This window comes from Rattus norvegicus, chromosome 10 (genome assembly GCF_036323735.1).
Source record: "Rattus norvegicus strain BN/NHsdMcwi chromosome 10, GRCr8, whole genome shotgun sequence".
Lineage (NCBI taxonomy): Eukaryota > Metazoa > Chordata > Mammalia > Rodentia > Muridae > Rattus > Rattus norvegicus.
In genome coordinates this window covers 107,142,501-107,159,239 of record NC_086028.1, presented here as the reverse complement: position 1 = coordinate 107,159,239, position 16,739 = coordinate 107,142,501, and the positions used below count along the sequence as shown (strand labels likewise).

General features: G+C 45.1%; 1 protein-coding gene across 1 annotated transcript in view; it reads left to right on the top strand.

The window, feature by feature from the left end:
* Positions 1–1,864: 1,864 nt before the first annotated feature.
* Positions 1,865–16,739, top strand: part of Rab40b (Rab40b, member RAS oncogene family) — a 27,575-nt gene continuing 12,700 nt past the window's right edge. The window contains 1 exon segment of the mRNA NM_001107076.1: positions 1,865–2,119. Coding sequence (NP_001100546.1) covers positions 1,975–2,119 — 145 coding nt within the window. The 5' untranslated portion in view covers positions 1,865–1,974.

The window sequence follows — 16,739 nt, the reverse complement described above, 5'->3', positions numbered from 1 at the left end:
ATTGGAAACACCCTCACAAACATGCCAAGAAGTGTAATTCTTAGGTGATTTCAGATCCTACCAAGTTGAGATTACCAATCACAGGATTACAGGCAAAACTCTTACCTGGCTAAACTCTTACCTCAAATGCTGTCATCTCATGTAGCTGACACTGACAGGCTGGTGAGATATGAGTTGTGACAGAAAAGAAAAAGTGGGGTTGGGGATTTAGCTCAGTGGTAGAGCGCTTGCCTAGGAAGCGCAAGGCCCTGGGTTCGGTCCCCAGCTCCGAAAAAAAGAACCAAAAAAAAAAAAAAAAAAAAAAAAGGAAAAGAAAAGGGCAAAGTAGAATCTAATATGCTCTGGTGCAACTTCAGCTGGCAAAACAGTAGGGAGAGGCTATCTGGGCATCTGGGCACAGGCACTTTAAAGGGCTCTCAGGCAGTGTTGCGATGTGGTGCTCTGAAATAATTACAGCTAAGGTTTAATCTTGGTTAGCAACAGTGTAATTTTGAGTCAGTCTCCTTCTGGGTCAAAAATGGCTTAGCCAGATCATCCATCCTATCTGGGCAGTGGTGACTGATGCCTTCAATCCTAGCATTCAGGAGGCAGAGGCAGATAGAACTTGAGACCAGCCTAGTCTACAAAGCCAGTTCCAGGACAGCAAGGGCTACTCAGAAAAATCCTGTCTGGAAAAACCCTATCTCAATTACCCATTCTAAACTGGCAACCGTATCTTGTAATTAGGGCTTATTATCATCAACTCTTTTTGAAAGGATAATGGTCCTTCTGGGAGGCAGCAGTCACCTTGTTCTGAGATCAACCTGTTCTGAGCCAAACCAGCCATGTCTGAATCACAGCACAGCCAAGACTCTTAGAACAATGTTCACAAATGCTTTTATAATTTCCTTCCACTGTTTTTCTTTCTTTCTTTCTTTCTTTCTTTCTTTCTTTCTTTCTTTCTTTCTTTCTTTCTTTTCTTTTTCGGAGCTCGGGACCGAACCCAGGCCTTGCGCTTGCTAGGCAAGCGCTCTACCACTGAGCTAAATCCCCAACCCCGCTTTTTCTTTTCTATACAGAAATATATGCTTCTTAACAGAGAGGAGGGTACCAGTGTAAGAGGTGCTTCCACTTCAGATTGCAAAAAGATGTAGGTAGCAGAGATGCTAAACTACAATTTATCTAAATAACTTAGTTCCTACTGGTGAGATGCTCCTGAGCAGAGAGAAGGCCTTGTTGATGGTCCACTGCTTCACCGCGGGAAAAAGACCAAAGACAGGTAGGCCCCTATCATGTGCTCTCTGCCGACAAACACGCAGGCACATGATGCACACACACTGACATGTATGGACAAAAACCCGTAGAGACCTCGAGGCGCCCACTAGCAGACACCTTTAGAGGTGCACTTATCCATGTGTCCACTTGGTGCTGAAACTCACAACTGCCTGTAACTTTAGTTACATCCGATGGCTACATGGATACACGCACATGTAACCTAAGGTCTCACACTAGCATTCGGAGCTCTGTGTAGCTGCTCTTGTATGCTCTTGTAACCAGGCAGGGACTCAAACACTTCCCACACCAATCTGGAGCCAGCTCCTGTTATGCACTAATACAGGGGAGGGAGTAAACACTAGCCACGCCCCTCATCGCCATGCCTGTCTTCTATTGGTTGCAGAAGCAGACCTCTCCCGCCTTCTGTTTCTTCTGGCTCGGCCTTAGGACCTCCATTGGCTTAGGCAACAAGTCCTCCCAAGAGTGGCGGTGGGCGTGGTGCGGAGGCGTTAAGAAATAGATGGGCGAGCTTGCTAACCAATGAGCATGTGTATACACCTCAGCAACTGAGATTCGCCAATGGCGAGGTAAGGTGGGCGGGGCTCTGCAGCTGTCAAGCGCCCCCGGCCGGTGGGGCGTTCGAGGGACCCGCGGCGCTCGGGGACCCTCCGCCGCCTGCGCGCAGCCTGGGGCCGGCATGGGCGGGGTGGCTGGGCCGGCATGATGAGCTCCTTGGGCAGCCCGGTGCGGGCCTACGATTTTTTACTTAAGTTCCTGTTGGTGGGCGACAGCGACGTGGGCAAGGGAGAGATCCTGGCCAGCTTGCAGGACGGAGCAGCCGAATCTCCTTACGGCCACCCGGCGGGTGAGCGCGGCTATAGCACCCGGAGTTGCAGCGCTGGGGTGTCGGTGCGAGCGGCCTTTCCAGCGTGGGTTTAGTCTCCAGAGCGGCTGGGTAGAGCTAGGTCCCGCATGCTGGGGAAGACTGCGCTCTGTGGGCGGAGTCCGCAAAGCGGCTCAGGGTGGGCGTTAAGGGAGATCGCAGGTGCGAGCGACGTGTTTGGGAGAAGTGCGTGGGATTACGGGAGGCGTGGGCAGAGAGGCAGCGGACCATGGAGCAGAGGAGACAACAGTCTCGGAGGCTATAACCTTTGGTGCGTGGGACTGCAAGCAGAGAGTAGAAAGACTAGACTCCAGCCTTTGATTCCAAGCACCAAGCTCTGTGTCCTAATGGACAGGACTTCCAGGAGGAGGAGTCTAAGTGACCCTGTAGAGTTGGCTAGGGTGTAGGAAGGAACCCAGTTAAAAGGCTAGAGTCCAGGAGACTGGACACAGGTGAGACCAAAGTGTCTCAGGCTCCAGGGCAGCGAGCTGTGTGTGTCCTAGAAGCTTGAGGTTTGAGACCTTGCACCCCAGAGGAAGGAGACAGAGTGGCAGAATCCTGAGCATAACATCCAAGAATAGTCACGTAGTGATCCAACCCTCAGACTGTGGCTGTGTACAGACTTCTATGACTCCCTATTGTGTCATTTGTGGGGGTTTCAACCCACCTTTCTAATACAGACCCTGTCCAGATGCCTGCCACCCTCTGTTCTCCGGACTTAAAGACTGCTTCCTGCATCTCCAGTCCCCTGGCAATGCCACAAGGTCTAGCAAGGGCCTAAAACTGTGTGGTCCAATGCCAGTAACTGCCAGCCTGGACAGCACAGATTTAGACCTTTCCTTTAGGGTGTAGCTCTGTTGGACAAGAGAGCAAGGGCGTGTACACAGTCGTGTCTCCAGGTCCCGGTGCTCAATGACGCTCGGGCTTCAGCAGAGGCAAAAGAGTAAAATGTTTAACAAGCTCCAAAAGGGGAGGTGAGTCTCACAGTAGATGACTGATGTGGGCAGAGAGAAAGGTGTTAATGACGTGTGAACAGACTTGCTACTGATTGGCTTGAGCAAGGCCACTGCACTTCTGTTGCTTTCCTATGTATTCTGTTGTCAACATGGTGTAAGAGATCGCAGGGGACTGATGCCGTACTTGTGGCCTTTGATTTACTACCTATTTCTTCAAGGGCTAAGAAAAGACCATGAGAAGAGCAGGCCAGGTATGGGTCTCACACCTGTAAACATGGCATTCGAGAAGCAGAGGGGGGAAAATTGCTGTGAGGTTGAGGCTAGCCTGGGCTACAATATAAGACCCTGTCTGGGGAAAACAAAACCGAATGGAAGGGAGTAAAATAGGGAGGAGAGATAAAGAGCAGGAAAATAAACAAGTAGAGGAGAGACAAACATTAAGAAGCTTGGGTCATCATTTGTGACGTGTCACGGGGAGGGTCTCTCCGTGCTCTGGTAGTGAGGTGTTCACAGCTTCATGCTCCACTCTCTTCATCCATGTCCGGGTTTTGTAACCCACTTTGCAATTTCCATACTGCAGAGGTTCGAAACACTAATTCTGTTTTGTAGATATTAGATCAGTGCTCTGTACTCCTGCAGTATTTAAATGAATTCAGCGCTAGCTAACTCTTTTTTTTTTTTTTTTTTTTTTTTGGTTCTTTTTTTCAGAGCTGGGGACCGAACCCAGGGCCTTGCGCTTCCTAGGCAAGCGCTCTACCACTGAGCTAAATCCCCAACCCCTGGCTAACTCTTTTAACTATAGCTACTCCTGAGTTCCTTACAATGCTGCTTCACCTTTCAATTTAAAAACCTTTTCAAGTTGCTTGCTCTGAAAACACATTGTCTTCGGCTGCACACAGTGTTCTTAGACTATACTGCTCTTTTCCCCTCAATACCTGGTAACTCGTTCACTGTCTTTCTGGTATCTTATGTTGTCATGGTGAAAACATCATGTCATCTGACTTTCTAAATGGGCGATTTGCCTTTTCTTTAGGAATCTTTTGAAGACTGTTTTTCCTTGCCTTACCTTGCTCAATCAGGCCATGACTCAAAAATTTTGATATATATTCTGAATTCCTAGATAAAAGAATACTTTCTTAGTTTTGAGGAATTTGCTTTAGGTCCACAAAATATCTCCCATTGCTTTGTGTTAATTTCTCATTTCTGTTACGAAAAATGACTGCAAACTGGCTTAAAACAACAGAAATTTACTCTTTACACGAAAAATGACTGCAAACTGGCTTAAAACAACAGAAATTTACTCTTTACACGGTTTGGTGTAAGTAGGACCTCATTTCTACATGGAACTCTAGGAAAGCACCTTCTTGTCTTTTCCAACCTTCAGAACCTCCCTGCACTCCAGGGTTCTTGGCCCCTTTCTTTGTCTTCAGAGACATTGGTAGCCAGTGATCTTTCTCAGGTCCCTTCTCTCTAGCATGAGCTCTCTTACCTCCTTTTTTTTTTTTTTTCCACTTCAGAGGACACAGTGATAATTTTTGTCCACATCAACAATCTGGGACAGTATCTCCTTTCATTCCGTTGCAATCTTAAATGTTCCTTGCCAAGTACCCTAACATTCACACATCGTGAGGATTCAACATGCACATTGACAAGAGGTCTGCTGTTCTGCCCTGCACGTTTATGGTAGACATCACAGTGTATTTTCCGTAAGCACTCACCTCTTTCTCCTTGTTTTAGTCTTCTCTCTCTCTTTCTGTTTTTGTCTCTTTCACCTGGCTTTTCATGAGTATCTTGTCCTCCTTTGTTGAGCATTTTGATTTTAGTAAGCGGTGTACAGTTGTTTCTGTAGTTGTTAATTCAGGAATGATATCATTTCAGATCCTTTGGCATTTTCTCCTTTTTTCATTCAGTTTTTACATTTCATTAAAAATTTCCTTGAGGTGCTGCAGAGACGGTTCAGTTAAGAGCACTCACTGCTCTTCCAGAGGACCTGGGTTCGACTTCTAGCATCCACTTGCTGCTTGGAACTCACAACTGCCTATAACTTTAGTTCCAGGGGATCTGGTGCTTTCCTCTGACCTCTGTAAGCACCATACATGTACATGCTGTGCATATATGCATGCAAACAGATCATTCATAAACAGAAATTAAAAATAAATGAGTCTTTAAAAGGAAAGGGGGAGGGGAAGAGATGGCTCAGTGCTTAAGAGCACTGACTGCTCTTCCAGAGTCCTGGAGTTCAATTCCCAGCGCTCACATGCCAGCTCACAACTGTAACTCCAAGATTTGAAAACCTCTTTGAATTCGTACTATACCAACTTAATGTTTTATTAACTTGCTCTGTTGTCAAAGTGGTCAGAGTGGATTTTTTTTTTTTTTGGTCCTTGGTCCTTTGGCATGTTTTTTTTTTCCCTTTTAACTTTTTTTTAAACATCTATTTATTTAATGTATATGAGTACACTGTAGCTGTCTTCAGACACATCAGAAGAGGGCATCGGACCCCATTACAGATGGTTGGGAGCCACCATGTGGTTGCTAGGAACTGAACTCAGGACCTCTGGAAGAGCAGTCAGTGTTCCTAACCGTTGAGCCATCTCTCCAGCCCTCCTCTTAACTTTTTGAAGTGAAATATACATGTAGAATGGTGCACATTCTGTTATTACATAGTTCAGTGGATTTCCACAAACCTGGCATATCATGTCACTAGAGTCCAGATTAAGACATGACACCGCCAGGCTCCTGAAGCCCATGTTTCCTCTTCCAGTCACAGCATACCCTCAGCATAATCACAGTCCTGGATTTTGACAGAATGGATCACTCTTGCCTGGGTGGAATTGTGGAGAAGAGAATTTCACAGTGTGTGCTCCTCCGAGTGTCTCTCCTGCTCCTGTATGCTTGTGAGGTTCTCACACTGTATATGTGGTCATTGCTGTTTATTCTCATTATCTGTAAATCTCTTGTATGGCCACACTATGGTTGCTGATCCTCCTGGTTATGGGAATTTATGTGGTTTCCAGTTACTGGTTACAGTGGTTTTCTTTGCTGTACCCACATAATATATGTCTTTTTTATTTATGCTACCAGTGCTGAGCTTGAGACATGTATAGGGCTGAGTGTGTAGCCTAGTCAGACAGAATGTGCTTACCATATGTGCATCTATGTTGCCATAAGCGTGCGCGCGCGCGCACACACACACACACACACACACACACACACACACACACACACACACAGAAACAGATATGGACACTTACACATACATTTAACTTTGGTACTTACTCCTAAATACTTTGTAATTTACATTTGTACCTGTAAATTACCACTTGTACCTTTGCCAACACTTACTACTTTCCTTTTACGTTTTAGCTATTCCAATTTGTTTAGTTTTTTAGATTTAAAAAAATTTTTTTTTGTAGTTTGCCTTCTTGTATGTAGATAGTCCACATACATGGCCAGTGTCCTTAGATTTCAGAAGAGGATGTTGGATCTCCTAGGAATGGAATTATGGAAAATTGTGAGCTACATGTAGATGCTGGGAACCAAACCCAGGTTCTTTACAAAAGCACCATGAGCTGTTAAGTGCTGAGCCCTCTCTCCAGCCCCTCTTATTATTTCTTTTGGAAGGGCTGGGGATGTCGCTCATTTAGCAGAGTGCTTTCCTAATACACATGAAGCCATAGACTTGATCCTCAACACCATATTAAAAAACAAAGCAAGGGGTTGGAGAGATGGCTCAGTGGTTAGGAGAACTGGCTGCTCCTCTAGAGGTCCTGGGTTCAATTCCCAGCACCTACATGGCAACGGATAATTGTCTGTAACTGCAGGTTCAGGGGATCTGTGTCACCAGGCATGCATGTAGTGTGTGTGTGTGTGTGTGTGTGTGTGTGTGTGTGTGCAGACAAAATACCCAAACACATAAAAAGATTCATTATTTTTAAAGACTAGATGTCATATATCAATAGTCTCAGCGTTTGAGAGAACAGGTTGGAGCGGTGGGGGGCGGGGGTTAGGAGTTCAAGACTATCCTTGGATATGTAGCAAGTTTAAGGGCAACCTGGACTACATGAGATCAGGGCTCCAAAACCAAACAAAAAAAATTAAAGCATTTGTTTAGGATTCTTAATTTATCTGATGGCTAGTGAGATTGAACACATTTCTATTTTTAAATTTCTTCTTTAATAAAATATTCAAGTCTTTGTCTTTTTCTTGTTTGGCTTTGGTCTTGGTCTTGTGTTTAAAAATATAATCTGCCCGTGAGTCTTTCTGTCAGGTACTTGCACATAGCGACTCTCTTCTGTGTACCAGTTTGTCAGTCTTTAGCAGTGACTTTGGACAAACAGAAGACTCTAATTTTAACATAATTCAAATTGCCGGTGTCTCACGGTTAGAACGGAGTCGCGTGTAACAAGTGCCTTCCGATTGCCAAACAATGACTATGTTCCCCTCTGAAAGTTCTGTTTTCTGCCTTTGATACTGATGGCTGCCTTCCGGTTGGAATGTGGCCTGGGTTTATTTTTCTCTTGCTGTCATAACCGTCACAACCAAAAACAATTTGAGAAGGGTTTTATTTTATCTTACAGCTTACAGTGCATGATGAAGGGAAATTAGGGCAGGAATGAAGGCAGACGCCATGGAGGAACACTGTTGACCGGCTTGCTCAATGTGATTTCTGTATATACAGAGGCCACCTGCTCAGGGATGGCACTACCCACAGTGGGCTGGGCCCTTCCATATCAACCGTCAATCAAGAGAATGCCCTCACAGGTTTGCCTACAGGCCAACCTAATGAATGGAATTATTCTTCCAGTTGAGGCTCTCTCTCTTTTTTTTTTAAATGATTCAAGCTCGTGTTAAGCTCACGAAACAAACAAAAACAGAAAAACCTGGAACAACGAACACAGGAACCAACATCCAGCTTTTACTTTTCTGACAGCTATACAGTTGGAGAGACGACTCTCTTCCTTTGTGCTACATCTTTGACAGGCATGCCTTTGACGTACCCTCTGGGTGTGAGCAGTTGGTCTTTATGTTAGCCAACTTCCCGTTTCTTTGAAGAATATCTGGGGTATTCACTTTAGGGAGGAAAAAAAGCTTATTTAGTTCACAGTGTTGGAGGTTTTACTCATGATCCTGTGCTTTGGGGCCTGGTGCAAGGCAGCAAATACATCATGATGTGAGCAGGGGAAGGAGGAAAGCCCTGTAGCTCTTCGAACAGAGAACGAAGATGGGGCTGAGGTCCCACTGTGACCTAAGGCTTCACAGCAGCCCTCTCAAAGGTTCCACCATTTGCCAAACTGTCACCCTGAGAGCAAACCTTAAGCGTGTAGGCCACTGCAGACATTCATTCATACTACAGCAGTCCATTTGTCTCCCCCTGAGCACGTGTCAGTCATGCGATCTCCTCCTGTCTTGCTGAAGGATTCCTGTGAGGTGCATGTTCTCCTTATCCTAACCGTGCGTGGATAAACCTTCCCATCTGTCATCTTGGACATTTTACTATCCTTTGTCCTTTAGCCTTACTATGGTGTCTGTTTCCTGGGGGAGCTATCTTCCATTCCTGTAGTGACTATGGTGATTTTTCTCCTGCACTGGCCCCCCGCCCAGGGTTCTCAGTCCGGTCTAGCAAACATGTCTCCAGTTCAGCCCTTCTGGAATGTTCTTCATTTTTCCAAGCAGGCATGGAATTGAAGAGGGTCAGTATCCACAACACGTTTCTTCTCATACCCATCCCAACACAGGTTTCTTCATTGTCCCAGCTGGTGACACCTCCCACAGCAGCTTGTGACCTTCTGAGGGCTTTTCTGCATTTCGTGAATTTCATTAGAGGTGAGGAAGGGTAGTAGATTAAACAGACCCGGATACTACATCTGTTGCTTCCCAAATGTTTCCAGGCAACCAATCAGGCATGTCATGTTTTCTGACTGCCTATCTTCCTGGTTACATCTCTAGCTGTTTTTCTCAGGAAAATCTCCGTGTATATGTTTGAGCATTGCCTAGCACCCAGGAGGCCCTGTGCTCAATACCAGTACCACAGACAGAGATGCAAAATGCAGCTTTATTGTTTTCAAGCACACAGAAGCACTTCTGTGTAATAATACAGAGGTAATAATAATTTCCGTGTCTTGAAAGTGTGCAAGAGTCATCTCACGAGACGAAGTTATATTATCGGAGGGTGAATAATGCCCTTAAGGTCACATGGCGTGTGGAAGAGAAAGGATGTGGGTAGGCAGGCTGGCTCAGCAGGCTGTGCTAGGTCCCCACCTCTGTCTCTAAGAGATAATGTTCAGGAAAGTCCTCTCTCCGCCAGGCAAGGAGAGTTAAGGCTTCTATACCCTGTGACTCAATTGTAACCTTTTCCCCTTTCTTTGTGCTCCTGACAAATGTTCCTCCCAGACCCGTGTGTTTCCTCATCTTTCTGTTCCGCCAGCAACCGTACATTAGCTCACTTAAAGAGCTACCCTGCTGGTTTCCCATGGCAACCTCTTTAAGGCTTAAAACATGTTGTATAAAGTCATTGCCTCCTAGCGTGAACTCAAGAGTTCTAACCAGAGCCCATGCTCTCTGGAGAAGCTCCCTGAGGAGAGGCTGATTTCCTACTGCTTTACCGGCAGTGGCACCACCTATAAGCATAAAATGAATTTTTTAAATGCAATTTTTTAACGTTCAGAAATGCCTCTGTGTGCTTAAGAAACAATAAAGCTGCATTTTGCGTCTTTTTTGTGGTACTGGTATTGAACACAGGGCCTCCTGAGTGTTAGGCAGTGCTCAAACATAGCATCACCCTCTCCCATGTGTGTGTGCGTATGCCTGTGAGTGTGTACACATGCGACATCTCATATGTATAGCACGACTTTTAGTAGTCAGTTCTCTCCTTCCACTATGTGAATCCTGGGGATGGAACTCGGGCATTGAAGTCTTTATCTGAGCCATCACTCCAGCCTCAAAATAAATGTCCAAAGAGTTTATATGGGACTTGGTATGTGGACTGGCTGTGTAGATACAATGCTTGCCTAAACATGCATGAAGTTGTGGGTTCAATCCTCAACACTACGTATGCTAGACGTACTAATACACACTTCCTGTCACTCAGGCGGTAGAGGCAGAAGATCGGAAGTTCAAGGGTAGCCTGAGATGATGAGACTCCAAGTCTTATTTTTAAAAAATGTTTATGGAATGTCTCCATGTTTTGTGTTGTCTCAGTCTGGTCTTACCCTTTTAAGGCTGTTTAGAATTCTGTGATGAACTTTGGGCCTCACCACCGGCCTTTTCTTTATCACTTGGAGGTGTGGGCAAAGCATCAGTGCAGGGAATCCAGGAAACCATCTCCAGGTGTCCGCATCATGTCGTCTCATCTCCACCCGGCCTACACCGTCTCCAAGATAGTGGACAGTGAGGTTGATAGAGTGGAGTGTTTCCCTTTGTTTTGTAAGCAGCAAGGTGTCTAGTATACCTGGTATACTGTTGACCCCTGTGGAATGGACAAAAGGTTTCTCTTCTTAAAAAAAATGTATATGGGCATTTTGCCTGCATGTATGTCTGTGTACCACATTCCTGCTGTGCCCAGAGATCACAAGAGGGCATTGGATCTCCCGGAACTGGAGTTACACGGGGTTGTATAGCCACCATGTGGGTGCTGAGAACTGAAGCTGGGGCCTCTGGAAGAACAAATACCCGTAACTAACCAAACCATCTCACCAACCCTCTAAGTAATTTTTAAAAAGTTTTGTTGACATTTACAGAGGTTCATCAGGATGGAACTATGTGTATGGTCTTCGGGGTAATTAGGATGGTTTTAGCTTTGTTTTCCCACAGCATGACTCTTTATTGACATTTGATTTACTTCTCATGTATGCCAGGGCATGTGTGTTAAGGACATTAGATAATGTATGGGAGTTGATCCTGTCCCTTCCACCATGTGGACTCCAGGGATAGACTCTGAGGCATTAGGCTTGGTGACGAGCGCCTTCACTCACTGAACTATCTTACCAGCCTACAGAATTATTTTTCTTTTATGGGTGAATATGGCCGTATGCTTTGGGTTTGTTTTTTTTTCTTAACTGGGTTTGCATTCTGTGATATTAAACTCTTGTCGAGGGTTAAGTTGTTGCTGCTGTTTTAGTTTGAGACAGAATTTCACTGCGTAACCCTGGCTGGAATTCACCGTGAAGACTAGGCTGGCCCTGAACTCATAGAGATCTGCTTGCATCTGTCCCCTAAGTTTTAGGATTAACGAACGGCATGTGCCACTACGGCTGGTGTAGATCTTAAATTCCCTTCTTCGCCACAATTAAAACTTCATTGAAAAGTTGACACCCAGACAGGAAACCATTATTGTGTACCTTACCAAAATGTCTCGGGAGAGTAACTGAACTCGAGTTGAGATTTTCTGCGAGGGTGCAGCCATGCAGCATGTACGTAGGCATCATTAGTGTTGCTTTCTTCTAAATGGACAGTCTCCTGCAAGTCTGGCTTTTCCTCCTATATGCTGTAACAATCTACACGAAGAACCACTGTTTGAACATGGCCAGAACTGTGGTGATCTTGTGGTATCTTAGACATTTTACATCCAGGAAATAAGAATTTGGACTTTGGGGTTGTCTAGATGGCTCGGTGGGTAATAGTGTTTGACATCAAATGTGTGTCTGTGTACAAGTATGCAGTGCTTGATGAGGCCAGAAGAGGGCATTGAGTCCCCTGAATCTGCGATTACAGATGGTTGTGAGTTACCGTACAGGTGCTGGGAATTGAACCCAGATCCTCTGCTTTGTATGGTTTTGTTTGGTTTTGTTTCGTTTCTACGTGTAACCTTGGCTGTCCGGGAACTCACTCTGTAGACTAGGCTGGCCTCGAACTCAGAGATCTGCCTGCCTCTCCCTCCTGAGTCCTGGAATCACAGGTACTTACCACCACTGCCAAGCTACAACCAGTGCTCTTAACCAGAGAGCCAGCTCTCCAGCACACTGATTTTAAACTCTTAACATATTGTATACAACTCAAACCTCCACCAGGTCACAGTTGAGTCCTGAACCCTTTACTAACAAGGACACTGACATATAATTTTTGTCGCTAGCCTCAGCTGAGAGGGTGACAAGAGTATACTTGCACCATCAGGGGCCCAAGTAGAGAGATGCTCCCTTGGTGTGTTAGTACCAGAGCTTGACAGCCAGGTCAAAGTCCAGGATGCTATGGTCTCACCAGGGTCTACCTGATACTAGATGCTGACGGTCATGTCTTAGGAAGAATCCTATAATGTCGTTGGTAAAGAATTACATAGGCCCTCACAAATGCTCCTCCAGCTTTGGGCCTGAGGTAAAATGGATCTCAAACGTTTGCTACATTGTATGTACTGTGCATTCCAACCTCTTGCAGTTACTGGTTAATTACCCTCCTCCAAACATGACATTTGAATTAACAGTCTGTTAATTATATTGTGGCTTGTGATAGGATTGGTTTGATTGGCTTAATTAAAAATAAAAAGGCAGGCTTAGAGAGAAAGACTCATAAATACCCATATTAAGCAGTAATTGGCCTTGACATGTAGACTTTTAATTATTAATACAAAAGTGTGTTATCCTGACAGGAAAATATTCATTGACTACTATGAATAGTACACAGTTCTCTCTTAGATTAATGACATCTAACCAGAGATGAAATTGGTTTCTCCAGTCAGAGTGTATGTTGGGGAGATTGCTGACTGTGGGGTTTGGGTAGAGTCAGTTCAGCATGGTGCAGAAATCAATACCAGAAGACTACATGTGGAGGCCAAATGGCTGGTGTGGGAGGAACCTGCAAAGGAGTGTTTTCAGTGTCCTTTGCCTGTGATGTCTTCCCTGGAGCCTGAGGCTGCTGAAGGAGTTGGGGGGGGGAGGTGGGCGTTTCACGTGCTGCCAGTGGAGGAAGGGTTCCCGAGCTGCTGTGACAAGTGATATTAATGAGGCCTTAAAATACAGCAATGGTTTTCTCCAAGAGCTAAAAGCAGAGCCAAGAATCAAGGTGTCAGATAGCCCTGCTCCTGTAGCCTGAGGGGAGGACCCTTCTTCCTTGCTACCCCACTTCTTAGTATTGTTAATCCTTAGTTCTTTGGCATAAGGCAGGCTGGCTCCAGTCTCTGCCTGCGTTGTCATATGGCTTTCCCAGATCTCTACGACTCTTATACTACTAAGCATATCAGGCACTGGATGCAGGGCCCACATTAACTCATCATGGCCTTACCTTGGCTACATCTGAAAAGGCCCTATTTTCCATTTCCAGATAAGGTTACATTCCGGAAATCCAGGAAGACAGGAAATCTAGAGTGGTAACATTCGCATGTGGAAATACCCCGAAAAGGGATATTGCTCCCCCTTTTAAAAGACAGAGTTATACAAGGCAGGCCAAGAACTTGCTATGCAGCTAAGGGCATGCATCCTGAGTGTTGGGATCAAAGGCATGTGTACCACGCCTGAGAACCCTGAGAATGCTTCTGCCTCTACCTCCTGAGCGCTGGAAGCATAAGACATAGACCACCATTCCTGGTTTATGCAGGGCTGAGCATCAGACTCAGAGTTCTGTGCATGCTGGGGCAAGTACCTCGCCAACTGAGCTACACCCTCAGCCAGGTTTTACTCCTCTCATGAAAGCAGAACTGAGAACTTGGATCCCCAAAAGACCACTTCTTCTTACAGCTTAGTACTGGGACCCCTTGGCCAGGTGGTTCTCCGCTGACCAGGACCTTACTAAGGGATTTCCTTCTCCCAGGACCTTCTCCAGAGTAAGCCTCATGCTTAAGGCTCTCACCACTGGAGTGTTCCTGCTAGGCTCTCCTGCTCATATGGTGACTGTGTCACCTCAGGTGACACAGGAGCTTAGCCACAGTCATCTGTTTTCATTGCCTTTATCCAGTCTTTCCAGTAACATTTTCTAAACTGCAAAGAAGAAAGATAGATGTGCAAATAACTTTTATAAAAGATTTATTTATATTTATTTTATGTGCATGGGTCTTTTTCCTGTACATGTGTTTGTACACTGTGTGTATCCAGTGACCATGGTGATTAGAAGTAGGTGTCAGGCCTTTTGAACTAAAGTTAGTAATTTTTTAGCCACCATGTGGGTCCTGGGAGCTGGACCAAAGTCCCCCATAAGAGAAGCCAAGGCTCTTAAGCATTGAGCTATTTCTCCAGCCCCACATGAAAGCAGTTTTATCTACTATCTCTAATAGCCTTTTATTTCTAATAATTGACATTATTACCCATTCACTACTCTTCACTACATTAGAGGAAATTCAACTTATATAGAGAGGAGCTGGAGAGGTGACTCACAAATTAAGAACACTGGAAGTTCTGCTCTTTAGAGGCCTGAGTTCAAGTCCCAACAATCACATGGTGGCTCACAACCATATATATATATAATAGGGTCTGATATATACTGCTGGTGGTCAAGCATTCATGCAGACAAAGTACTCATACATAAAATATATAAAGATATAAACCTTTAAAAATTAAAACAAAATATATGCAGATACACAATCACATGTATATCTACATATAAACACATATTTAATTGCATTATAAAGTTACTGTTGCCTTGAAAAATTGAAGAATATTACCCAAACTATAAGAAAGTATATTTTAAACTGAGCAGAGGTGGCACACATCTTTAATCCCAGCACTTGGGAGGCTGAGGCAGGCTCTGATTTGGAGGCCAGACTGGTCTATTGAGAGAGTTCCGGGACAGCCTGGGCTACCCAGAAAAATCCTGTCTGCAAAAACAAAACAAAAGAAAGTATATTTTAGAACTACAAGTTGTATCAGTTTCTTACAATGTTATGTTTGTAATGTTAAAAATTGCATCTCCTATATAATAATCTATATATAATCTTACTTTGTGGCCGGGAGACCATATAGAGAGGTAATGGGGTGGAAGTGCAAGAAAATATCTAGATGGCCCAATGGTTGGTATGTGGGAAATAACATTGTGTCTAGAAGGTCCAGTGGTTTGTCTGTGGGAAGTAACATTGTTGGTGACTTAACTAATTTTTTAAAAATATTACTTTGTTTCAAAGTAGCTTTTTCATAGTGCCCGTGTGTGTGTGTGTGTGTGTGTGTGTGTGTGTGTGTGTGTGTGTGTGTGTGTGTTTTGGAGACCGAGTCAAGGACCTCTTCCATATTAGGCAAACTTTCTACCACTGAGATATATCCTCAGCTCTTGTTTTTGCTGTTTGAGACAGAGTCTCACTATACAGACTGTGGTCTAACCTCAAATTCAAGAGCTTTCTGCTTCAGCCTCCCAGTGGCTGTAGTTTCAAATGTGCACCACCATGTTAATATCCACACTCATTATATGTTTGTTGCTTCCAGAAGATGGCTGTGTGGCTGGAAGCAGCTGCTGGGGCTCTCCCCTGCTCCTATGGCTGGTACTCCAATGACTGGCCAGCTCTGCTTACTAGATAGACACTTGTGGAAACATACAAGGAGCTGGAGTAAGGGTGGAGCCTTGTAGTCTGGTCCTCCACATGGCCAAGCCTCACAGCCTCTCCCTGAGGAGATGACAGTCGGTGGAAATGAAGGTACTTCTTGACCTGGGAGCCTAGTGGGAAATTGGTCATAAAGAAGCATTTTACCCTATCTAGAAAGTGTGTCCCTGGTTGTGTAGACCATGGAAGAACACCAGGCCTAGAGCCTGAAGACATTGAGGTCCTCATGAGCACCCAGCTCTAGGAACTGATTCCTTGCTGACTAAGATGCTGGACAAGACTGAGCTCAAATCCTTGTTAGGGTTTAGTTGCAAAATGTCCTATAAAGGTCATTGAGAAAGGCTTGTTTGCCTGCTGATAGGCTTTGAGGAGGTCACTGGATTTTGAAGGGTTGGACTTCATCAATGGATTGATTAACCCCTTGATGGGTTCATAACTTGATGGCATTATTAAGAAGTGGTAGAGACTGTGGGACCTGGTTAAAGAGAGTAGGTACATGGGAACATGCCCTTGGAGGCTACACATTCTCCTGGGCTCCTCCTCTTCCCTATTTCTTGGGTGTTGTGAGGTAAGCAGCTGTGTTCATCTCACTTTAGGGCCAAAGCACAGTGGTGGGAAATTGATCAACTTGAGCTGTGTCAAGCCTGGAGCACTATAACTTAGCCCATGACTTGTCTTAGTTCTAGGAAGTCATGGCCACAGGATGTCCATCTCAGCACAGAGACTCAGGATGTTCACTGAACTAGTGTACCTTAAGGGGCCAGCAGAGTACCAGAGAAGGGGGTGTTCTATGCCTTGTAGAAATCCTCTCCTGTGAGGATTTCTCTCCCTAGGCTTCATGCTCATGTTTGTTCTCTGGATCACACAGCTCTCAGCCCGTTAGGGTCAGCTCACAGCTCACAAACACCATGACAACTGCTCCTGTGTGCTCTATGGGAGCCCATTTCCTTCGTGTTTTCTAGTTATCTGCAAGGGTAAAGGCAAGACAGAGACAGGCGTTTATACTTGCAGTCACCTGACCTTCCTAATCCCAGGATCCTTTTGAAGTTCAGGGTCCTGACATCATGATTCTCTGCAGTTAGACCCTAGCATCTTCTAGGTTAATGGGGAAGGTGGCTCCCTGTTCAGGCCTTCCTAACCTATCTTATAGAACAGACCGGTGACATGCTATCCTTGGATTGAATGTAGTCACAGC